The sequence below is a fragment of the Vigna angularis genome, chromosome 9 (genome assembly GCF_016808095.1).
Source record: "Vigna angularis cultivar LongXiaoDou No.4 chromosome 9, ASM1680809v1, whole genome shotgun sequence".
NCBI classification, from domain to species: domain Eukaryota; kingdom Viridiplantae; phylum Streptophyta; class Magnoliopsida; order Fabales; family Fabaceae; genus Vigna; species Vigna angularis.
This window is the reverse complement of record NC_068978.1, coordinates 24,955,024-24,975,667: the sequence shown is the minus strand read 5'-3', so window position 1 is coordinate 24,975,667 and position 20,644 is coordinate 24,955,024. Positions and strand designations below refer to the sequence as shown.

The 20,644-nt window shown below is 38.7% G+C and overlaps 1 protein-coding gene across 1 annotated transcript; it reads left to right on the top strand.

Annotated features, from left to right (window-relative positions):
* Positions 1-19,012: 19,012 nt before the first annotated feature.
* LOC108346664 (UPF0481 protein At3g47200) lies at positions 19,013-20,428 on the top strand. Its single transcript, XM_017585727.1, has one exon. The coding sequence runs from the start codon at positions 19,013-19,015 to the stop codon at positions 20,426-20,428; it is 1,416 nt and encodes a 471-aa protein (XP_017441216.1).
* The last annotated feature ends 216 nt before the right edge of the window (positions 20,429-20,644 follow it).

Below are 20,644 nucleotides of genomic sequence, written 5' to 3'. Positions count from 1 at the left end.
ACTTTTTAAAAATGAATAGAAAGGAGATAATAATAATAATTTATAAGTATTGAATCTTGAATTGTCCGGTTGGACAATTTAAGAAGAGTAATAACTTTTTCATAGTTTATTAATACATATCAATTTTAATATACATGTCTTAAATTTCATGAAATTTTGCAGTTGTGTTTTGTATTGATCTTCGAGTGCATATTTGATTGTGATTTATAATCACTTTCATTTCGTGTAACCTAAAGACCAATGCGAAATGCTAGCAAAATTTCGTGAAATTTTAGATATGTTGTTTAAAATTTATATGTTTAATAAACTAAAAAAAGTGAATCTTCTTGAATGGGATAGAGTCACACCTTGAATACAAACACGAACAAAGTGATCATTCAAGATTATTGAAATTGTGTAAACAATTTCAATAAACATGCGTACGGATCGAGGGTGGATTAATTTACCACGCATCAGCACTGAGTACGAGAGAGGGGTAGAAGAATTTATAGAGTTTGTGCAACATAATACGAATACAAATGGTGATGATGAAGTCAAGTTTAGATGTTCGTGTGTGAACTGTTTCAATGGGAAGAAGTTGAACGCAACTGATATTAGGGAACATCTCATTTGTGATGGTTTCGTACGAAGTTATACAACATGAATATGGCACGGCGAATTAACAGACTTTCCAACTGTCTCTCCAACTGAAAATGTATATGATTCCATAATGGATATGGAAGATCGACCAGAAGAAGACAACTTAAAGGACATGATCCGCGATATTGGCGCAACATCTTTTGCCCACTGATACATAGACTCCTTTATATGACGGTTCAACTAAGTTCACACGGTTGTCAGTGGTGTTAAGGCTCATGAATTTAAAGGCGAGCATATGAATGTGATATATTGTAGTGTAATAGACAAACGAGGTCATATGAATGTGTTTACTACGTCATGTTTTGGATGATGACCATTATTCGTGCACATTACACCAGTGGATGGGAAACAGTAGTATTTAGGTTTGAATTTTATTTTCTCTATAGTATAGATTTCATATACACTAATTGAAATCATATTGTTTTATGCAGAGATTCAATAGGGTTGCTCCAATTTCAGAGAAGTCACTTCAACTCGTGAGGACAACACTGACTATATATGTAATTCAATTATATAATAGTATGTAGTTGATATCAGGATATAGTAAGTTCTAAGTTTATGTTTCTAAGTTTTTCTATGCTTTTCTACATAATTATTAGTTTAACTTTGTACATTGTATTGATTTATGCTTCAAAGTTGATTTATGTTTACATTGGATTGATTTATGCTTCTAAGAAGTTGATTTATGATTTTATTGAATGTATTTATGTTTTAATATAATTTTCATTCAAAATATATGTTTCTAGATTAGTCTGAACTGTTCTGACTGTAAATATATATGCAGGTAGTTTCTGTAGTTGAGAATGTAGCAGAAATAAACCTCATTTAAAACAAAAAGTAGAGGAATATGCCTCGGTTGAGGTCTGTTAACTTTCTGGCAAGTGTACCAAATCGTTCTAAGTAATAAACCGGTAAGACCGGATATCGTTTCCCAAGAGACTCGTGTACTAGACAATCGTATAATATGTTAACTAACTTAGACTAAGAATAACATCTTTTTAATATGATTCAAGTGTAATAAAATTTAAATTCATAAATATGTGATAAAATGAACGTCTTAGAGGCTAAAAGATTGAAAGTGGTTAATGGATAATGAAACAATATGGATGAGATGTTGGAGAATGATTGTAATTACTACGCTATCATGCAAACACACATTACTACTCCTTCAATTAATTGCTTTTGTCAACCTTTCTAAAATACTCAGACCCAATCCCTTGGTAGAAAGAGCCTAGACTCACTTTTGCAGCTCCAATCCCTTGGTAACCTAGAAAGTTCATCTGCATTACAATTAGAGGTTTAAGACAACTAAAGGGTAAGGCTCTATCCCTAGATACAATCCCCTATAGGTGTTAATTCCAGTTCCAGATCCACATAATATTTCCAATATCAAGCAAATCTACGATTCATGTTATGGTTGATCAAGTCACAACAAGCTTTAAGAGAACGAAATTAAACACTCACAATCAAAAGAAAGAAGCTTAAATTCATTAAAACTCAAGTGCATTTACATGAAAGTTTCGTAACTACATCATTCCCCAACAAATTGAAGTTAGTTCTCCATAGTCATGGAGAACTTGAGCTTACAATGGAGAAAAATGGAAGAATGGGGATCCAAGAAGGAAGAATGGAGAGTTTCCACTCCCCAAAACCTGCTCCCTTAGGTCCAAAAATGGTAAAAATTACCGTTATCACAACCCCAAACTTGAAATCTTGCTTGTCCTCAAGCAGAGAAAAAAAAATGAAATGGCTTGAATAAACAACTCAAATTTAATGCTTCAACACTCAAGAAGAGTAAAATTCAATCATGCTTGCTCATCATGTTGACTTGATTTTTGTCACAAGAAGTGAAGCTTTCACTGATGGTACTCACAAAATTACATAAGAATTCCGCTATGTTCTATGAGGGACCAACACACATGACAATAGTATTTTCTTAACTAACATGGAACCCTTCCTCTGATAAGAAACTGTTTCTCTCACTTTCAAAGGTGTATGGGGATGTGTGTCTCTCACTCTATCATCACAATATCACACAATTGAACTTTGCCTTTCATTTCTCCTACAATAAACACACTTACTTATAAATTTGCATTACAAGAACATTCAAGGCTTTACTTGGGTTGGGCTAAGAAGGAGTTTTGGTTTTTCTACGTAAAACAAATACCTTTAACTAAGAGAGCATTCACTTTAGCACAAGATAACAAAGTCCTCTCGTGTACTCCCACCAATTGTACCCAAATCTTACTTTTTAGTCCCTTTTTTAGTAAATTTTTTTTTTTCATTTTTCTTTTTGACTTTTATTGTCATTTTTCTCTTGCCACCTCTAATACCCCAAACTTGAACCATTTTCCTGTACCACATTTGAATGCTCATCTTAGCTTAAGGTAGAGGGATCACAAATTTTTCAGATTGCTGTTTAAGGTTCATGGATGGGCTTCATAAGGTTACAATAGGCTTTGGGTTCAAAAACTTAAGACAAAAAAGAGAGAACAAGACAGCCTTGATCATGTGTACTGAACAAGTAAATGATCCACTTCAGAGAAAATCAGGCAAAACTCAATTGTGCTTCTAAAGTGATATCATTCAACAATAATTCTGGAGCACAATATCTCACTAGGTTACTCCGGGTTCCAAATTTGTTTTCAAACACAATGCCACGCATATTAATCACAAGAAAAATAGAGCATGAAATTCAATCAATCGAGAGTAACCACACTATGTAACTTCACCACTCAATCCAGATTTCTCAAAGTCTCACAGAGTAAGAGCAAACATAAACGATTTCTAGTAAAGTAGTTCAAAACATTTTCATCAACTCATTCATTCAGCCAAGTTCAAAAACCAAAAGTTCAAAAAGTACGAGTACTGAAATTAAATTAACTACGGAAGTTAAAGCATGAAAGAAATGAAAGAAATGATTGCTGCCCCTTCTTTTGTCTCATCTCCTCAAGAATTACTCTCAGTGTCCTCTTCAGTGGCTTCCTCCTCCTCATCTTCTTCTTCTTCAGATTGATCTTCTTCCATTGCTTGAGCTCCAGAGGATGTTCCACCCCCTCCGCTGTGTTGGGTCTGGTCCCCAGGCCAAGCTACTCTGGCAGCATACTCCTCTGGAGTCATGAAACTTGGGTGAGACGAGGCGTAGACATGACGCATCATGTCTATGTGAGCAAGGCCCATTCTGTAGATTGCTTCAAGCTTATCATTGATCTCAGCCATCTGGAAGGGATTTTGTGGGCCGACTTGTTCAGGCTGTGCATGTGGGTCTAGACGATTTCTCCTATGTGGTCTTGGTGGCTGGGGTGGAGGGATATGTTGACCCTCTTCATCAATCGAACAGTATTGTAGGAAATATGAGCGGTCGATTGTTTTCCTAGGTCTCTCAAATGGAGGATTTGATGTGTCAACCCCAGCAAGCGCACATAAGTGTGTGATCAGAGATGGGTGCCCAAGTGGAGTATTGTTCAGTGGAGTATTGGCACAATCATTGATCTCAGTTGCTATGACTTGACCCACATTAACTGGTTGGCCCTGCAAGATGAAGTAAAGGAGGACGGCCCTACACAAATTAAGGTCAGACATGTGAGAGCAGGGAGATATATTGGCATGGATAAATGCCACCCAGTATTTGCAGAGAGGTGTTAGAAAGGAACGCTTGATATGCAGTGGCTGTCCTTGTCTATTCCTATGGAAATGACCCCTTGGTAAGCATAAAGTCCTCTCAACCTCCTGGAAGTCAACTCCCTCAAAGTCATTGTTGGAGGCTTGAGAATATTGACATTGAGTATTGCCCCCTGGCCACTGAATGCTCAGGAAGGAGTTGATGGCGTCTGCATTGAATGGTACTTGCCTCCCTCTCACATAGCTCATAAACGGTTCAGCTTCATCTGAATATATCCGGGCATTTGCATAGAACTCCCAGACAATTGCAATATTAGCTGGAGCAGGGAAGGTGGTGAGAATGCTCCAGTGCCGACGCTCCACTTCTGCTCCAAATTGTGGTGCCTCCGGATGGATTTCTTCAACAACTCGTTCCATAAGCAGTCTTTTGTTCTGTGATGTCTCAAAATTTTGCTGATGTTCTTCGGAGAGGAATGTAGGTTGAGACATCTTGTTCTTCCCTGCCCGCCCCTTTTTGGTAGGAGCAGCTGTGGTTTTGATTCTTTTAGATCCTGAGGCAGATGCCATTTCTGCACAAACATGCAAGCGTTGTGATTTTAAGTAGGAGCAACACATAATCAAAGTGAAATGTAACGTTTGTGCAAAAGAATGTGCATTTATGGTTCAAAATCATACACAAACAATTAGGACAATCAATCACAAACAATCACAAGGAAATCAGAAGGCTAAAATTGAAAAAAACTTGAAAAACTCAACCCAGGCCAAATCCTGGCCGAACCAGTCGCGCCCGGGCGCGAGCCTGCAGAGGGCGCCCGGCGCGACTTATGCAGAGAAATTCTGCAGAATTTTCCTTCTTGGTTTCCCGATTTTTGTGGTTTTTATGGTATATTGAAATCAATCCAGCACACAAGCAATTCAATTAAACAACAAACTCTAGGTTAAAACAATCAACACACTAAGGAATAAGAGAAATTGGATAAGCAATTGAAGTTCAAAGCATGGGCGAATTGCTTGGCCGAGCCAGTTGCGCCTGGGCGCGACCTTTTGAGGGCGCCCGGCGCGAGTTTCTGCAGAGTGCAGAACTCTGGTGCAGTGGCTTGTTTCCTCTATTCAATGATTAATCAAGCACTCAAGCAGTTGAATTGCACAATCCTATTCTATTTCAAACAACAATGTAAACTACAAAGCAATAAAACAGAAATTAAAACCTACTTGAGTTGGAGAAGTGAAATTGATTTTGAAATTGGGGATCTTGGGTGAGTTGAGAGCTTGACCTTGATTGCCCAGAGAGTACCGATTTGGTGAGGAGAATGATTGAGTGGGATGTTTAAGTGATAGAGTTTAATGGCTGGGTTGAGTTGGGGTAAAAGTTTTCCAAGTGAGAGAGTTCACAATGGTGAGTGTAATGGTGGTTTTGTGGTGACAATGAGTGTGGATGAGATGGAGTTGTTTGGTGTTTTTGGAGGTTTTGGGATGATGGGTTCGAGAGAGAGAGCGAGAGAGAAGTGAGACTGAGGTGTGGATTAGGTTTAGAAAATGGGAAACATACCACACTGTGCACTTATAACTCAGAAAAAGTGGGGCCTGCACATGTCGCGCCTGGGCGCCCCTCGTGTGGAGGGCGCCGGGCGCGATCAGCACGTAGGTTGTGCCATCTCGCGCCTGGGCGCGCCTGGTCAGGGGGGCTTGGGCGTGAATTCTGTAGATTTCAGCAGACTGCAGAATTGCTAACTCACAGTGCAATTTTCTGATTTTTACTTTCTCTGGCTCTCAAAACAACTCAGAACACCTTGTTTTTACTAAACACATTTGCTCAAATCTCCAATAAGTGAAGTTCAACTGAAGAATCAAATTTAAGGTACTCAATTTCAAAATTTTTCAACATTCTCCAAAACAAGCTATTACACACCAAGACACAACAAAATCACACTATTAACATCTCAGGCTACAAAACAAACTAACATGCTTTCACACAGCCAAATTTTAACAAGTTCTAAAACATATTTAAGAAGATTAAAATCACACTCAAATAACAAAATAACACTGAAGGAAGGTTAGAAAGCTGGGTTGCCTCCCAGTAAGCGCTTGTTTAACGTCATTAGCTTGACACCATTTAGCTCAAGGGTCAGAGAGGTGGATGATTGTGGTGAGACGTTGGATCTCACCACCTAGGTAATGTTTCAATCTCTGCCCATTAACCACCCAACTTCTTGCTGGATCATCTGAAGTAGGGTCAACCAATTCGATTGCTCCATGAGGTTTTACCTCCTTGATGGTGAAGGGTCCAGACCACTTTGACTTCAACTTTCCTTGAAGGATCTTGAATCTGGAATTGAAAAGGAGAACTTGTTGGCCAGGTTGAAATTCTCTCTTTAAGAGCTTTTTGTCATGATACAACTTGACCTTCTCTTTGTAATTCTTGGAGTTATCATAAGCTGTCAATCTCATTTCTTCCAACTCCTGTAATTGCAGCTTCCTCTTTTCTACAGACAAGGTAGAATCAAAGTTCAAGAACTTCAGGGTCCAATAAGCTTTATGTTCCATCTCCACCGGTAAATGACAAGATTTGCCATAGACTAGTTGAAAGGGAGTCATCCCAACAGGTGTTTTCATTGCAGTCCTGTAAGCCCACAGAGCATCATCCAGCTTTAATGACCAATCCTTCCTTGAAGAAGAAACAGTTTTCTCAAGAATCCTCTTGATTTCTTTATTTGATACTTCCGCTTGCCCATTGGTTTGAGGATGATATGGGGAAGCAACTTTATGTTTCACCTCATAGTGTTTTAGTATCTTTTCAAGATGATAGTTGCAGAAATGTGATCCTCCATCGCTGATAAGAATTCTTGGCACCCCAAATCTTGAGAATATATTCTTACTCAAGAATTTAATCACAGTGGTTGCATCATTCTTCTGACATGCTACTGCTTCCACCCATTTGCTGACATAGTCTACTGCAACCAGAATATACTCATTAGTATAAGATGAAGGTAGGGGACCGACAAAATCAATACCCCAGCAATCAAAAACCTCTACTTCCAGGATGTTTTGTAGTGGCATTTCATGCCTTCTTAAGATAGTGCCCACTCTTTGACATTTATCACAACGCTTGACGTGGGCATAAGCATCCTTGAATATAGTAGGCCAGTAAAATCCAGATTTGAGGACTTTGGCAGCTGTTCTTTCACCATTGAAGTGTCCTCCATAGGGTGAGTTATGGCAATGCCACAAGATTTCTGCTGATTCTTCTTCAGTAACACACCGCCTCAAGAGATTGTCAGCTCCTAGTTTGAATAAGTAGGGGTCATCCCAAACAAACTGCTTAGCATCATTTAAGAATTTCTTCTTTTGTTGCCATGAAAGATCATCTGGAAGGATTCCCGCAGCTTTGAAATTAGCTATGTCAGCAAACCAGGGCCTTTGTTGGACCATCATCAAGTTCTCATCATAAAACTCTTCACGGATTTCTCTTTCTTTAGTTGTAACTTCATCATTTACAAGTCTTGAGAGATGATCAGCAATGACATTTTCGCTTCCTTTCTTATCCCTGATCTCCAAATCAAATTCTTGCAACATAAGAACCCATCTTATCAATCTTGGTTTGGAATCAGGCTTGGTAACCAAATACTTGATAGCAGCATGATCAGTGTAAATAATCACCTTTGATCCGATGAGATAAGATCTGAACTTCTCTAAAGCATACACTAATGCCAAGAATTCTTTCTCAGTTGTGGCATAGTTCAATTGAGCTCCATTCAACACCTTGCTGGCATAGTAAATGCTGTGAAATACCTTTCCTCTTCTTTGGCCTAGGACAGCACCTATGGCATAATCACTGGCGTCACACATCAACTCAAATTCTTGTTCCCAATTTGGACCAATTATTACCGGTGCAGAAATTAACTTGTCCTTGAGAACCTTAAATGCAGTTAGACACTCTTTATCCAACACAAAAGGAGTGTCTTTTACTAAGAGGTTGCAGAGTGGCTTGGCAATCTTTGAGAAATCTTTGATGAATCTTCTATAGAAACCGGCATGACCAAGAAAGCTTCTGATTCCTTTCACATTTGTTGGTGGTGGCAGTTTTTCAATAACTTCCACTTTAGCTTTGTCAACTTCAATTCCTCTAGAAGAAATCTTATGACCTAGGACAATACCTTCAGTAACCATGAAATGGCATTTTTCCCAATTGAGAATAAGGTTTGTTTGAATACATCTTTCAAGCACAATCTCCAAGTTTGATAAGCACAAGTTAAATGAGTTACCAAACACTGAAAAGTCATCCATAAATACTTTAATGCATTTTTCCACTAGGTCAGCAAAAATGGCTTGCATACATCTCTGAAACGTTGCCGGTGCATTGCATAATCCAAAAGGCATCTTCCTATAAGCGAAAACACCAAAAGGACAAGTAAAAGCAGTCTTTTCTTGGTCTTTAGGATCCACCACAATTTGGTTATAACCAGAATAACCATCCAAGAAGCAATAGAAAGCTTGACCAGCTAACCTTTCTAACATCTGATCCATGAAAGGAAGGGGAAAATGATCCTTCCTTGTAGCCTTGTTCAGCTTTCTATAGTCAATGCACACCCTCCACCCAGTTACTGTTCTCGTGGGTATGAGCTCATTTTTATCATTACACACTACGGTCATACCACCTTTCTTTGGCACTACCTGTACTGGACTCACCCATGTGCTATCAGATATAGGATATATGATTCCAGCTTCTAGCAATTTCAGAACCTCCTTTCTTACTTCTTCTTTCATTACAGGGTTCAATCTCCTCTGCGGTTGAGCTACTGGTTTGAAATCCTCCTCCATGAATATCCTGTGCATGCAGTAAGAAGGACTTATTCCTTTTAGATCAGATATTGACCACCCGATGGCTCCCTTATTGGCTTTGAGAACTTCAATTAATTTCTCCTCTTCTGCAGAAGATAAAGAATTGCTGATGATGACAGGTTTGCTACCAACTTCTTCTAGAAACACATACTTCAAATGAGGGGGTAACATTTTCAATTCAAGTTTGCCATCTTTGACTTTTTCCTTGGAATTTATATCTTCAATCTTTGCTTCATGAAGGGGAATTTCCTTCAGAGCATCCAAGTTAGTCAAGCATTCATCAATCAATTTTTCTTCTTCTTCATTAAGAGCCTCACAAGCATCAATAAGTGTCTTCTCCAGAGGGGATGAAACATACGCTATTTTCTCATTATTTGAGCATACCTCATCTAGAACATCAACTTGAAAACATGCTTCATCATCATTGGGGTGAGACATAGCTTCAAAAATGTTGAAATTCACTTCCTCATCCTGTACTCTCACCTTGAGTTTGCCATTATCTACATCGATTAGAACTCTTGCAGTCTTCATGAATGGTCTACCCAGAATGAGAGGAACCTCAGTATCCTCCTCCATCTCCATTATTACAAAGTCCACTGGAAAGACAAATTTGTCAACTTTAACAAGCACATCTTCCACCACCCCATGAGGGTATTTAATAGATCTGTCTGCTAATTGTAAAGTCATCCTTGTAGGTTTCAGATCTAACTCTCCAATCTTTCTGAACATAGAGAGGGGCATTAGATTGATGCTTGCTCCCAAATCAATCAGAGCCTTCCCAATAGCTAGATTCCCTATAGTGCAAGGGATAGTAAAACTGCCCGGATCTTTGAATTTAGGTGGGAGAAGCTTTTGGATGATAGCACTACAATTGCCTTGTACTTCAATGGTCTCTGCTTCAATATACTTTTTCTTCTTTGTGAGTAAATCCTTCATGAAGCGAGAATAGGCTGGAATCTGTTGAAGAGCTTCAGAGAAGGGAATTTTTTTTCCAACTTCTTGAATATATCTAAGAATCGCTCAAATTGCTTCTCCTTCTCCTTTCTTGTATACACCTTTGGATATGGAAGGTGTTTCACTATTTCTTTTTCTTTTTGAGGTATTTCTTTTTCTTGTCTTTTATTAGTCTCTTCTTCTTCTCTAACATCCTCTTCTTCACTTTCTCTTTCTTTTTTATTTTCTTCTTCTATCTTTTTCTTCTCTTCTCTTCTTGTACTTTCTTTCTCAGTTATCCTTATTTCCTTCCCACTTCTGGTGGTTATAGCTTTGCATTCTTCCTTTGGATTTGTTTGAGTATTAGCAGAGAATTGACCACCCTGTTGATTTGCCAATTGCTTGGCCAACTGACCTACTTGCACTTCTAAATTTTTGATTGAAGCGTCAGTGTTTTTCTGATTTTGGATGGATTGCTGTATAAGCATCTGCAAAGCATCTTCTAATTTTGCAGTTCGTTCATTTTGAGATGCATACTGTTGCCCAGGTTCATAAGGATTTCTACTACCTGAAGCTCCCTGTGCTTGTCTCCATCCTTGATTTGCAGGATTAGGAAAAGGATTGTTGAAGAAATTTTGACGTCCTTGGTTCCCCATATAGTTAACTTCTTCAGATTGGGAACTACCAGGAACTTGACAATGACCATTGGGATGATCATCTCCACAGAAATCACATCTCATGACTTGATGATGTGGTTGGGGATGAGCTTGCAGTGCTTGTAACTGCTGAGGTAACTTAGCCATGCTTTGAGTTAACAGCTCCATTTGTTGAGAAAGAAGCTTGTTTTGAGCAAGTAGTGCATCCTGGGCACTCAGTTCATACACTCCTCTCCTCTGTGCTGGAATTCTCCCATGTTGGCTCCTCAAATCAGTGGAAGCCATATTTTCTATCACAGCAATGGCTTCATCAGCAGTCTTGAATAGTACTGAACCACCAAAGGATGCGTCTAATATCATCTTTGTATGAGGTTGCAAACCATTACAGAAAGTTTGCACTTGCATTTCTAGACTGAATCCATGGCTGGGACACTTTCTCAATAAGGATTTAAATCTTTCCCAGGCTTCACAAAGTGGTTCATCTACTCCTTGTACGAAGGTAGCAATGGCAGCCTTCACCTCTATGCTCTTTGATGGTGGAAAGAAGCGTGCTAGAAATTTATATTCCACATCCTCCCAGCTTGTAAGACTTTGATTAGGCTGTGACTGGAGCCAAGCCTTTGCTTTGCCATTCAGCGAGAATGGGAAGAGTCTCATGTATAATGCTTCTTCATCCTCCCCTTGTACACCCATAGTGCCACACAACTCATAAAAGGTGACCAAATGCGCATGAGGGTCTTCATTGTCCAGGCCAGAAAATTGGTTTGACCTGATGAGCTGGAGTAGAGCAGGCTTCATTTCTGCCAGCTTGTCACTCATAGTGGGCCTCACAATGCTTGAGAAATTCCTCGGGCTTGTGTAGGTTATTGAGTCCCCTATGGTTCTCCTTGGAGGTGGTCCTGCGCCAGCCATCCCGTTCACAGAAGAAGAATCAAAAGATTCTATGTCTTGATTGTTGAAAGGAAATGAGGATTGAGGGGCAGCTTGTTGACTTAGAGCTCGCTGTCTCCTTGTGTCACTATTGTTTCTACGAGCTGTTTTCTCGATCTCAGGATCCACAAGGAGTGGTTCAGATGACACCGTCCTCCTTGTACGGATGTTTCCCTGCATACACTAGAAAACAACCAAACTCGTGCCACAAGTCAGCCCCAAAAAAAAATAAAGATAATAATTACAACAAAATAGCAATTTATACACAAAAAGATAAAGTCTAAATCGGTTAAAAATCACACAAAAGTCTAGTTTAACACGGGTCCCCGGCAACGGCGCCAAAAACTTGTTAACTTTCTGGCAAGTGTACCAAATCGTTCTAAGTAATAAACCGGTAAGACCGGATATCGTTTCCCAAGAGACTCGTGTACTAGACAATCGTATAATATGTTAACTAACTTAGACTAAGAATAACATCTTTTTAATATGATTCAAGTGTAATAAAATTTAAATTCATAAATATGTGATAAAATGAACGTCTTAGAGGCTAAAAGATTGAAAGTGGTTAATGGATAATGAAACAATATGGATGAGATGTTGGAGAATGATTGTAATTACTACGCTATCATGCAAACACACATTACTACTCCTTCAATTAATTGCTTTTGTCAACCTTTCTAAAATACTCAGACCCAATCCCTTGGTAGAAAGAGCCTAGACTCACTTTTGCAGCTCCAATCCCTTGGTAACCTAGAAAGTTCATCTGCATTACAATTAGAGGTTTAAGACAACTAAAGGGTAAGGCTCTATCCCTAGATACAATCCCCTATAGGTGTTAATTCCAGTTCCAGATCCACATAATATTTCCCAATATCAAGCAAATCTACGATTCATGTTATGGTTGATCAAGTCACAACAAGCTTTAAGATAAGGAAATTAAACACTCACAATCAAAAGAAAGAAGCTTAAATTCATTAAAACTCAAGTGCATTTACATGAAAGTTTCGTAACTACATCATTCCCCAACAAATTGAAGTTAGTTCTCCATAGTCATGGAGAACTTGAGCTTACAATGGAGAAAAATGGAAGAATGGGGATCCAAGAAGGAAGAATGGAGAGTTTCCACTCCCCAAAACCTGCTCCCTTAGGTCCAAAAATGGTGTTCCAAGCTTCAGCCGCCAAGAAGATGCCCACCTTCAGGTTCAAAATGCTTTAAATAGAACTAGGGTTCCAGGTCAGCAGAGGTCGCGCCCGGGCGCGAGACTCTCTGGAAAGTCACGCCCGGGCGTCCCATTTCTCACGCCCGGGCGTGAAACTCTCTGGAAATTGATTCAAAGCTTGCGAAAAGTCGCGCCCGGGCGCCCCATTTCTTACGCCCGGGCGTGAAACTCTCTGGAAATTGATTCAAAGCTTGCGAAAAGTCGCGCCCGGGCGCCTGATTTCTTACGCCCGGGCGTGAGACTCTCTGGACTTGGACGAAGCGTCCCATGTGCGTCTTCTTCGGGACGAGCGTCCACTCGCTGGCCGAGCGTCCACTCTTTTCTCCCTCTGAACGAGCGTCCTATCGTATGTCCACAGGACGAGCGTCCTCTCTGCTAGTTGGACGAACGTCCACTTCTGCTAGCTGGACGAACGTCCACTTCTGCTAGCTGGACGAACGTCCAATTCTCTCTTCGCTGGACGAGCGTTCTCTTCTGGGTTGGACGAGCGTCCTCTTCTTCTGGGCGAGCGTCCGCTCGATCTTCCACTATGGACGAGCGTTCGCTCGTTCTTCTACTCTGGACGAGCGTCCACTTATCCTGGGCGAGCGTCCTCTCGTGCTGGGCGAGCGTCCTGGGCGAGACTCGCTTTAAACTGGCGCCGGGCGCCTCATTTGTCACGCCCAGGCGCGAGATGCCTTCGTTACTCCTTTAGTCTCCTGCTTTTGAATCTTTTCCTTGGCTCCCACTCTTAGTAGTTAAGTACTTCTTCAATACACACAATTTGCCTACAAATTTGAGGAATTGATGATGAAAACTTAAATATAAAGCTTAAGCTAGACTTATTCACAAACTTAGATAAAAAGGGAGGATTAAACATGTTTCAAGCTTCAAAAGGGTAGTTTTGGTACGAAAATTGGTTCTAAGATAATGGTAAAAATTACCGTTATCAAGGTCATAACCTAGATAAAAAAAAGCCCCCTATGGCCTCAGTTAAGGTCACACTCGATGCAAAAAGGCTGGCGAATGAAAAAAAAAACAAAAATGGACTCTACTGTCTCAGTTAAGGTTACAACCGTGGCAATAGAGGGGGACATACTGCCTCGATCTGAACCGAGGCATAAAGTTCTACGAAAAAAAAAATCAAAACATCTACTGCTTCGGTTAAGGCTGAACCGAGGAAAAATCCTCCCCTTTTATGCCTCGGTTCGCACCCGAGGCAAAAACTTTTTGCCTCACTTGGATATGCCTTGGTTCGCGAACTGCTTCCAATGGGCAAAAATAACCGCTATCATTTCCCCTAACTACACTAGTGGTTGTTTTAAGTTCCACACCTCTTAGTTCTACAACCTCCTAAGGGTATATAATCTACCTAAGTAGTCTAAAGCTCAAAACTAAAATTATATATAAGATAACTTCACTAATATAGTAAAGGAAAATGACAACGGTAATTTTCACTTACGCGTGGCGGTTCCATAACCTAGGCATATACAGGTGAGGCAAAAAGGGATAGCTTTTTGCCTCAGTTTTGAACCGGGGCAAAAAGGTTTGTCCTTTTGCCTTGGTTCAAATCCAACCGAGGCAGGATAGGGGTTTTTTCTTCTGTTTTTTATTTGTTTTTTTTGTCGTTTTCACCATTTGCCTGGTTAGTTGTTAGCCCCTAGTCGCAATCCATCAACGACCACTGCTCTATCTCACACCACCATCATCAAAGGTTCCCAATTGCGAAGAACAAAGAATCCTAGAAATCCAAATCAAATATCCCAATTTCAAGATCAAAATACAATAACATTAAACCGTAAAAGAGCATTCATAAATCATAACTCAACAACTCTTCATGGCTCATCCTGCAATCAGTCAGAAATCCAAAAAATCAACCCCGAGGATGAAATGCAAACTCCAAATCACTACAAGAGCGAGGATGGCACGCTCTCACCACCACTTGCAAAGAATCAATCAAAACCAACAGTCTTGCAGAGAATCAATCAAATAGAAAACAACCCAATAAAAATCAGAAATAGGGGAGGGAAGGGAGCTTCCTCCTTCGTTGGAATCGGAACGAAGAGAAGAAGATGAACAAGAACAGTCACCGCGCCCTTGCGCCCCCGCTGCGTCTCCGCCATGCCATTGTCGTGCCATTGATGATCCCTTCAAGTTGGTTGTTCGTGCGAGATGAAGAACCCTAGGCTAGGTTGGATGCATGAGTTGAAGCAAGACGGATCGGAAAAGAGAAGAGGAAGGAAGCCTCCCTCTTGGCAACGCGAAAGAGAAAACCCTCTTCAACTTGCGCGAGACCCCTGGTGCTGCCCCAAAGTTGGCTCTCTCCATGAGAAAAGAATCAAGACGAAGAAGGAGAAAAGAAATCTCGCAACGCGAATCTGAATAGAGAAGAAGGGTTCTTGTGTCGAACAGAGAAAAGGAAGAGTAATTAGTATTTTACGTTTTTAAATTTTAACTATCGAAGAAGTTATTACCTCGGTTAAGTACAAAATCGAGGCAATAAGACTCCACTACCTCGGTTCTAAAGACAACCTATGCATAAACTTTTCAGAAAAATTCAAAAAAAAATTATAAATGAAAAAATTTAAAGATAATTCTAGCTATAAACATCGATTCGCAGTTAAACCGAGGCATAAAGACCTTATGACATCGGTTCAAATGGAACCGAGGCAATATAGGTTGACAAAATGGATTTAGAACATTAAGATATAGAGGTTGTCAACTTTTGGTAGGACAGATTGCCTTTGTTTTGCACAAAACCAAGGTAGTAGGTCTATTTTGAAAAAGTTGTCAGATGAAAAGTTTGATTTGCAAACAGAAAACAAGGTTGTCTCAATTGGTCAGAGAACCGAGGCAGTATACCCCTTCGACATCGGTTCCAATTGAACTGAGGCATACAGTTTCACACAAATTACGAAATTGCTACTGCATTTTGATATGCTTCAGTTTTTTTGAAACCAAAGGTAATATACAAATTAAAAAAACTCTTTTTTACTAGTGCTTGCATTACAAACAACTAAAAAGTATAAGAAACTTATTTATTCTTCTTTCTTTTAAGTTCAAACTTTACAAAGTGCCACATTGCTTTTACTTTAAAGAAAAGAAGGACATATAAGCTTCTCTACAACCGAACTAAGAGAAATAAACTAGGAAGGAAAAATACAAGTCTATGAAAAACCTATGCTATGAAAGGTCAAAATGCAAGCCATAAAATCTATGCTGTCTTTTTATGCTTCTTTTCACTCTTTTAATATCGTTATCCTTGCGCTATTTATGATCACATCATTATAGATGGAATGAATTCATATAGCAACTTGAGTAGTAAGTATAGCTCGTTACTTGTGATGTTAATGATTTACAATTTACCTTAGTGAAAACACAAATATGTGATGTTATCTTTGATGATTTCAGGTCCAAGACAACTAGAAAATGAAATTGATGTTTATTTAACATCATTAGTTGAAAATTTGAAGACATTGTGGGAGTAAGGTGTTGATATGTTTGATAGATACACCGGTGATTGTTTCAAGTTGGATGTCATGTTATTTTGTACAATCAATAACTTAACAATTTTGAATAACTTAAGTCGCGCTATAATACTAAAGGTCACAAATCATGGCTATATTTGAAGAAGGCTCGTGTCACCGCCAACTATAGCATCTATAATATGAAAGAAAAATAGTATACCTTGGACATAGAAGGTATCTTAATGCATACTCCCTATATGATAAATTAAAGAAAGCATTTAACAAATTTCAAGAAAATAAAATAATGGCTTTAAATGGATCAAAAGTTGATGGCATCCATGTCATGGTGGGTCGTTGATGAATCTATGGAATCAGTAGCTAACCCATGGTGACGACAAGCAGCGGAAAATGTTGTTGACAACGACGAAAGACGAAACACGAGCGAAATCTATGAAGAACCTTAGGTGAACCCTAGGTTTAGAGTTTGTTCGGTTGAAGTGGTAGGTTTGGTGTTTGGGATGGAAACCGTAGGTGAACCGATTAATCGGTGAAAAAGGAAAGGAAATTAATCGGTGAAGGAATGTGAAAAAAAGGAATCAATCGGTGGATTCGGTGTAAAACCTAATGTAAAAGGTTATATGGCTCGGTGAAGGAAGATACTTACTGTTTAATGACGCGAGTAGAAAGGGGATTAGGTCTCCAGAAGATGACGTGAATTAAACTATGGTTCAACGAGAAGGAAATCTCGAGAGAGAATGACGTTTTTGTGTTGAAGGATTTTTGAGATGCTAACAGAATGAGCTGTGAGGACTCTCGAGAAATGTGAGGCTCGTGGAAAATCATGCGTGGATGCGAGAAAAGAGAACGTGGATTACTGGATGCGAATTCACACTAGAAAAGTCAAGTCACTCAGATGGTGTTCACACCACAGCAATGAACATCTTTAATAATGTCAGTTTTTGAGGTAATTAGCGTTCATGATTAACAATATAAAAGGATAGACTTTGTTTCTTAGCAACATAAAATAATTAAATTTGGTTGTTAATGTTTAGACAAATTATTTTTGTTAGCTTTAACTTGTTTGATTTATGAAAATTTTAATATAGCTGAAAACGCTGAAAGTAAACTCTAAAAGTCTACGTTGATATTATAATATAGAAAAATGATTTTTTGACACACATAAATTTTTTACATTCATTTTACACTATTTTTACTTACTTTTTACTTTCTTCTTTCTTGAAAAAATACAAAATTTTATATTTTTAAGACTATTTTAGCCTTATACTCTATGTCAAATGAATGTAAAAGTGTGTCATGGTATCATTTCTCTATAATATAATGCAAATGTGAAGGGAGGACCAACTCCCTTGAAGAATATTTTAAGTTTGATTACCAAAGCAACTTTATAAACCAATCACAATAAATAATGAATCATTCACACCACACGACCCTACCTTCTTTCATTTCTTGTACGATAAATTTAATTACTCTGTCTTGCAACGAATATGTATTTATATTGGTTCGTGGCATCTGATATCATTTAATGAATGTCATGGGAGGTTAATTGAATTTTATTAGAGTTTTATCATGAGTGAAAACAAAATGGTGTGACCAAATTCTAGATAAAACAATGCGGTTAGCTCTATACTTAATTCATAATAAATTGAGTAAAATTATGTATTGATTATTTTATTGAACTTGAAATTGTTTAGTTATATATGTGAACATATTCATTTTGTTTAATTTATTAACAATATTTCTTACATCTCTTCTTAAATTTTCATAAATTTTTTTTAATTTACCCATTTCATTTTGTTATCTAAATATATATTTTGTGGTAAATTTGTGTAATAGAATATCAATATAAAATACTAACTATTTATAAAAATAAGAACGAATTTTTTTAATATATAATATTTTATTACAAAATAACATTGATAAGATTATTATTCATAAAAAGTGTTATATCTATACATCTTCAAACGTTATTACTTATCTTAAGAACTTTGTAGTAAGCAACACTATAGTGACTATAATTAACTCAAGTTTTTTTAAAATATGGATTGTTCTTGCTTTCCTTATGTGGTCACCTTACATACTTGTTTTATAAAGGTTTAATCATTTTTGTAATCTCTATTTAGGTTGGGTTTTCTCAAATCACTTCTTTTCTTTTCTTTTTCTTATTTGAGTCTTAAAAGTGAAAAAATCAAAGCAACTAGGTTATTTCCAAAGTGTTCTTTGTTCGAACACCCCTTTCGATTTTACTAATCTTGCTGGCAACCTCTCCTTTCCACCTTTTACATGCCAGCCACTGCATCCTTCTCTCGATGTCGTCAACAATATGAGAATAAAATATCTCACCATTAGCATATCCATCTATTTGTTGTGTTTACGCGCAGATAATAGGATTTATTTTCTAATCCATTTGCATTGACCAAACATTAATGCTACCAATTTTATTAGAGAACATGGACATGGCCCACCCTCCATGTGGTTGTTACCTAGATAGAGAAACACTTGAGTGTGTACCTCATTAAAAATTTACTGAAATAACAATATACTACAGTAGCGTAATTTATTATAATCATACCTACTCATACTAATTTGGATCAAGGTTGTCCCGAGTCTTTCTCAAATCTCAACCTAAATAATTTCAAAACGAGAAAACAAGAACAACCACTTGCCGGAGCTTGTTCTGTGAATTCTTCGTTCGCCTAATAGGTGAGATATGGCTTCAGGAAGAGAACTCAACGTTGACCCCACCAGTTGGATCTTTCCTATTCAAGTGTTGCTGGGTACTGTAAGACACGGAGAAGTTGAGGCATGTAGCATCTCCAAGGTTCCAGACAAGCTTAGAAAGCCAAACAAGGACGCATACGTTCCGCAGGTTGTCTCCATCGGACCCTACCACAAGGGATCCCAAAACGATCTCTTGATGATGGAACAACCCAAATGGAATTACATGCTGTCTCTTCTAGGACGATCCCTGTTCCAAGCGGAACAAGAGGGGAAAATTAAAGACGGCCCAAGCACGGTGAAAGAATGCGGCGAGACCATTCTGGAGATAGAATACATAGTACGTGCCAGCTATGGGGGGAACGCTCTATCTGAACCACACGAGCTAGCAAAACTTATGCTTCTGGATGGTTTTTTCTTGTTAGAGTTTATTCACAGGCTTCACGAGTATAAGGAATCCTTGAAGGCTGGGGAGAATGGTGAATATGATGACGACCCTGTATTCGAAAGCCTAGACAAAGTCTTGTCTGTGTTGAGTGACTTGCTTCTGCTTGAGAATCAAGTACCCTTCATTGTTCTCAAGAAGTTGTACAGAAAACTTTTCCCGGTTCCTGTTCCCGTTGAGCAAGATCACCGTGTTGCTACTCTTGCAATGGAAGCTCTAGGCTACTCTTCTGTTGTTCCTACAGCTGGTGCGGCTCATCTTCTTCACCTTGTTTATTTGTCCATCGTGAACCAGGAGGATAGAAAAAAAACTAGGCGAGCGCATAAAGAGTTAAAGCGTTGCGCCACTAGACTTCGAGCTCGTGGAGTAACGATAAGACCAGGAGGTAGAAGCAATATGAACCAGTTTGGTGACATCTTTAACTTTGAGATAAATTTCGACAAAGGGGTGTTGGAGATTCCTCAGCTTCGTATTAAGAAGTCAACGGAAGTCACATGGAGGAACATGATTGCGTGGGAGCAGAGCAGAATTGTAACCAGTTGCAAATTGACTTCGTATGCTTTGTTTTTCCAAGGCTTGATTTGTTGTACGCATGACATCGAACTGCTGGAGCGTCTTGGAATTATAGTGAACGAATCCGGGAAAAGAAATGTAGATTTGCTGAAGATGTTTCAAACTCTGAGTGAGGGAGTTGATCAGATGGATTGGAGTTATAGTGACGTTTGTGGCAAGTTGAACTCAGACACGGGAACGAGATCGTTAACAAAATGGCCAATAGTCACTTGGCATCAGTGCAGACGTATCATTGCAATTATTGTTTACTATTGCAAAAACTGGTACAGCATTCTGATAAAGGAACACATTCCTACGGTTTGGAAACTCATAGGAGTGTTGGCAGCTGTGGCGCTGCTAGGCCTCACTATTGCACAGACATACTATTCAGCAAAGAGCAGTAATAAATAAAATGTATTCTTGTTTGGGATGATTTCACCGATTCCAACTATAGCAGTGGAGAATTTTGATTTTAAGATTTATCTTTTGTCGAAGTTTGATTTTGTGAAGTTAAGTTCCTATGTTAGGAACCACTAAATAGAGATAGGACTTGTTTTATCTTGTAAAATCTGTTACTTGTTCTATTCTGCATTTAAGAATCTGTTGTTTCAATGTAATGTTTGTGTA

Bases quoted from the DNA above. Each gene is read 5' to 3' on its own strand.
- LOC108346664 (XM_017585727.1), top strand. From the start codon at position 19,013: ATGGCTTCAGGAAGAGAACTCAACGTTGACCCCACCAGTTGGATCTTT.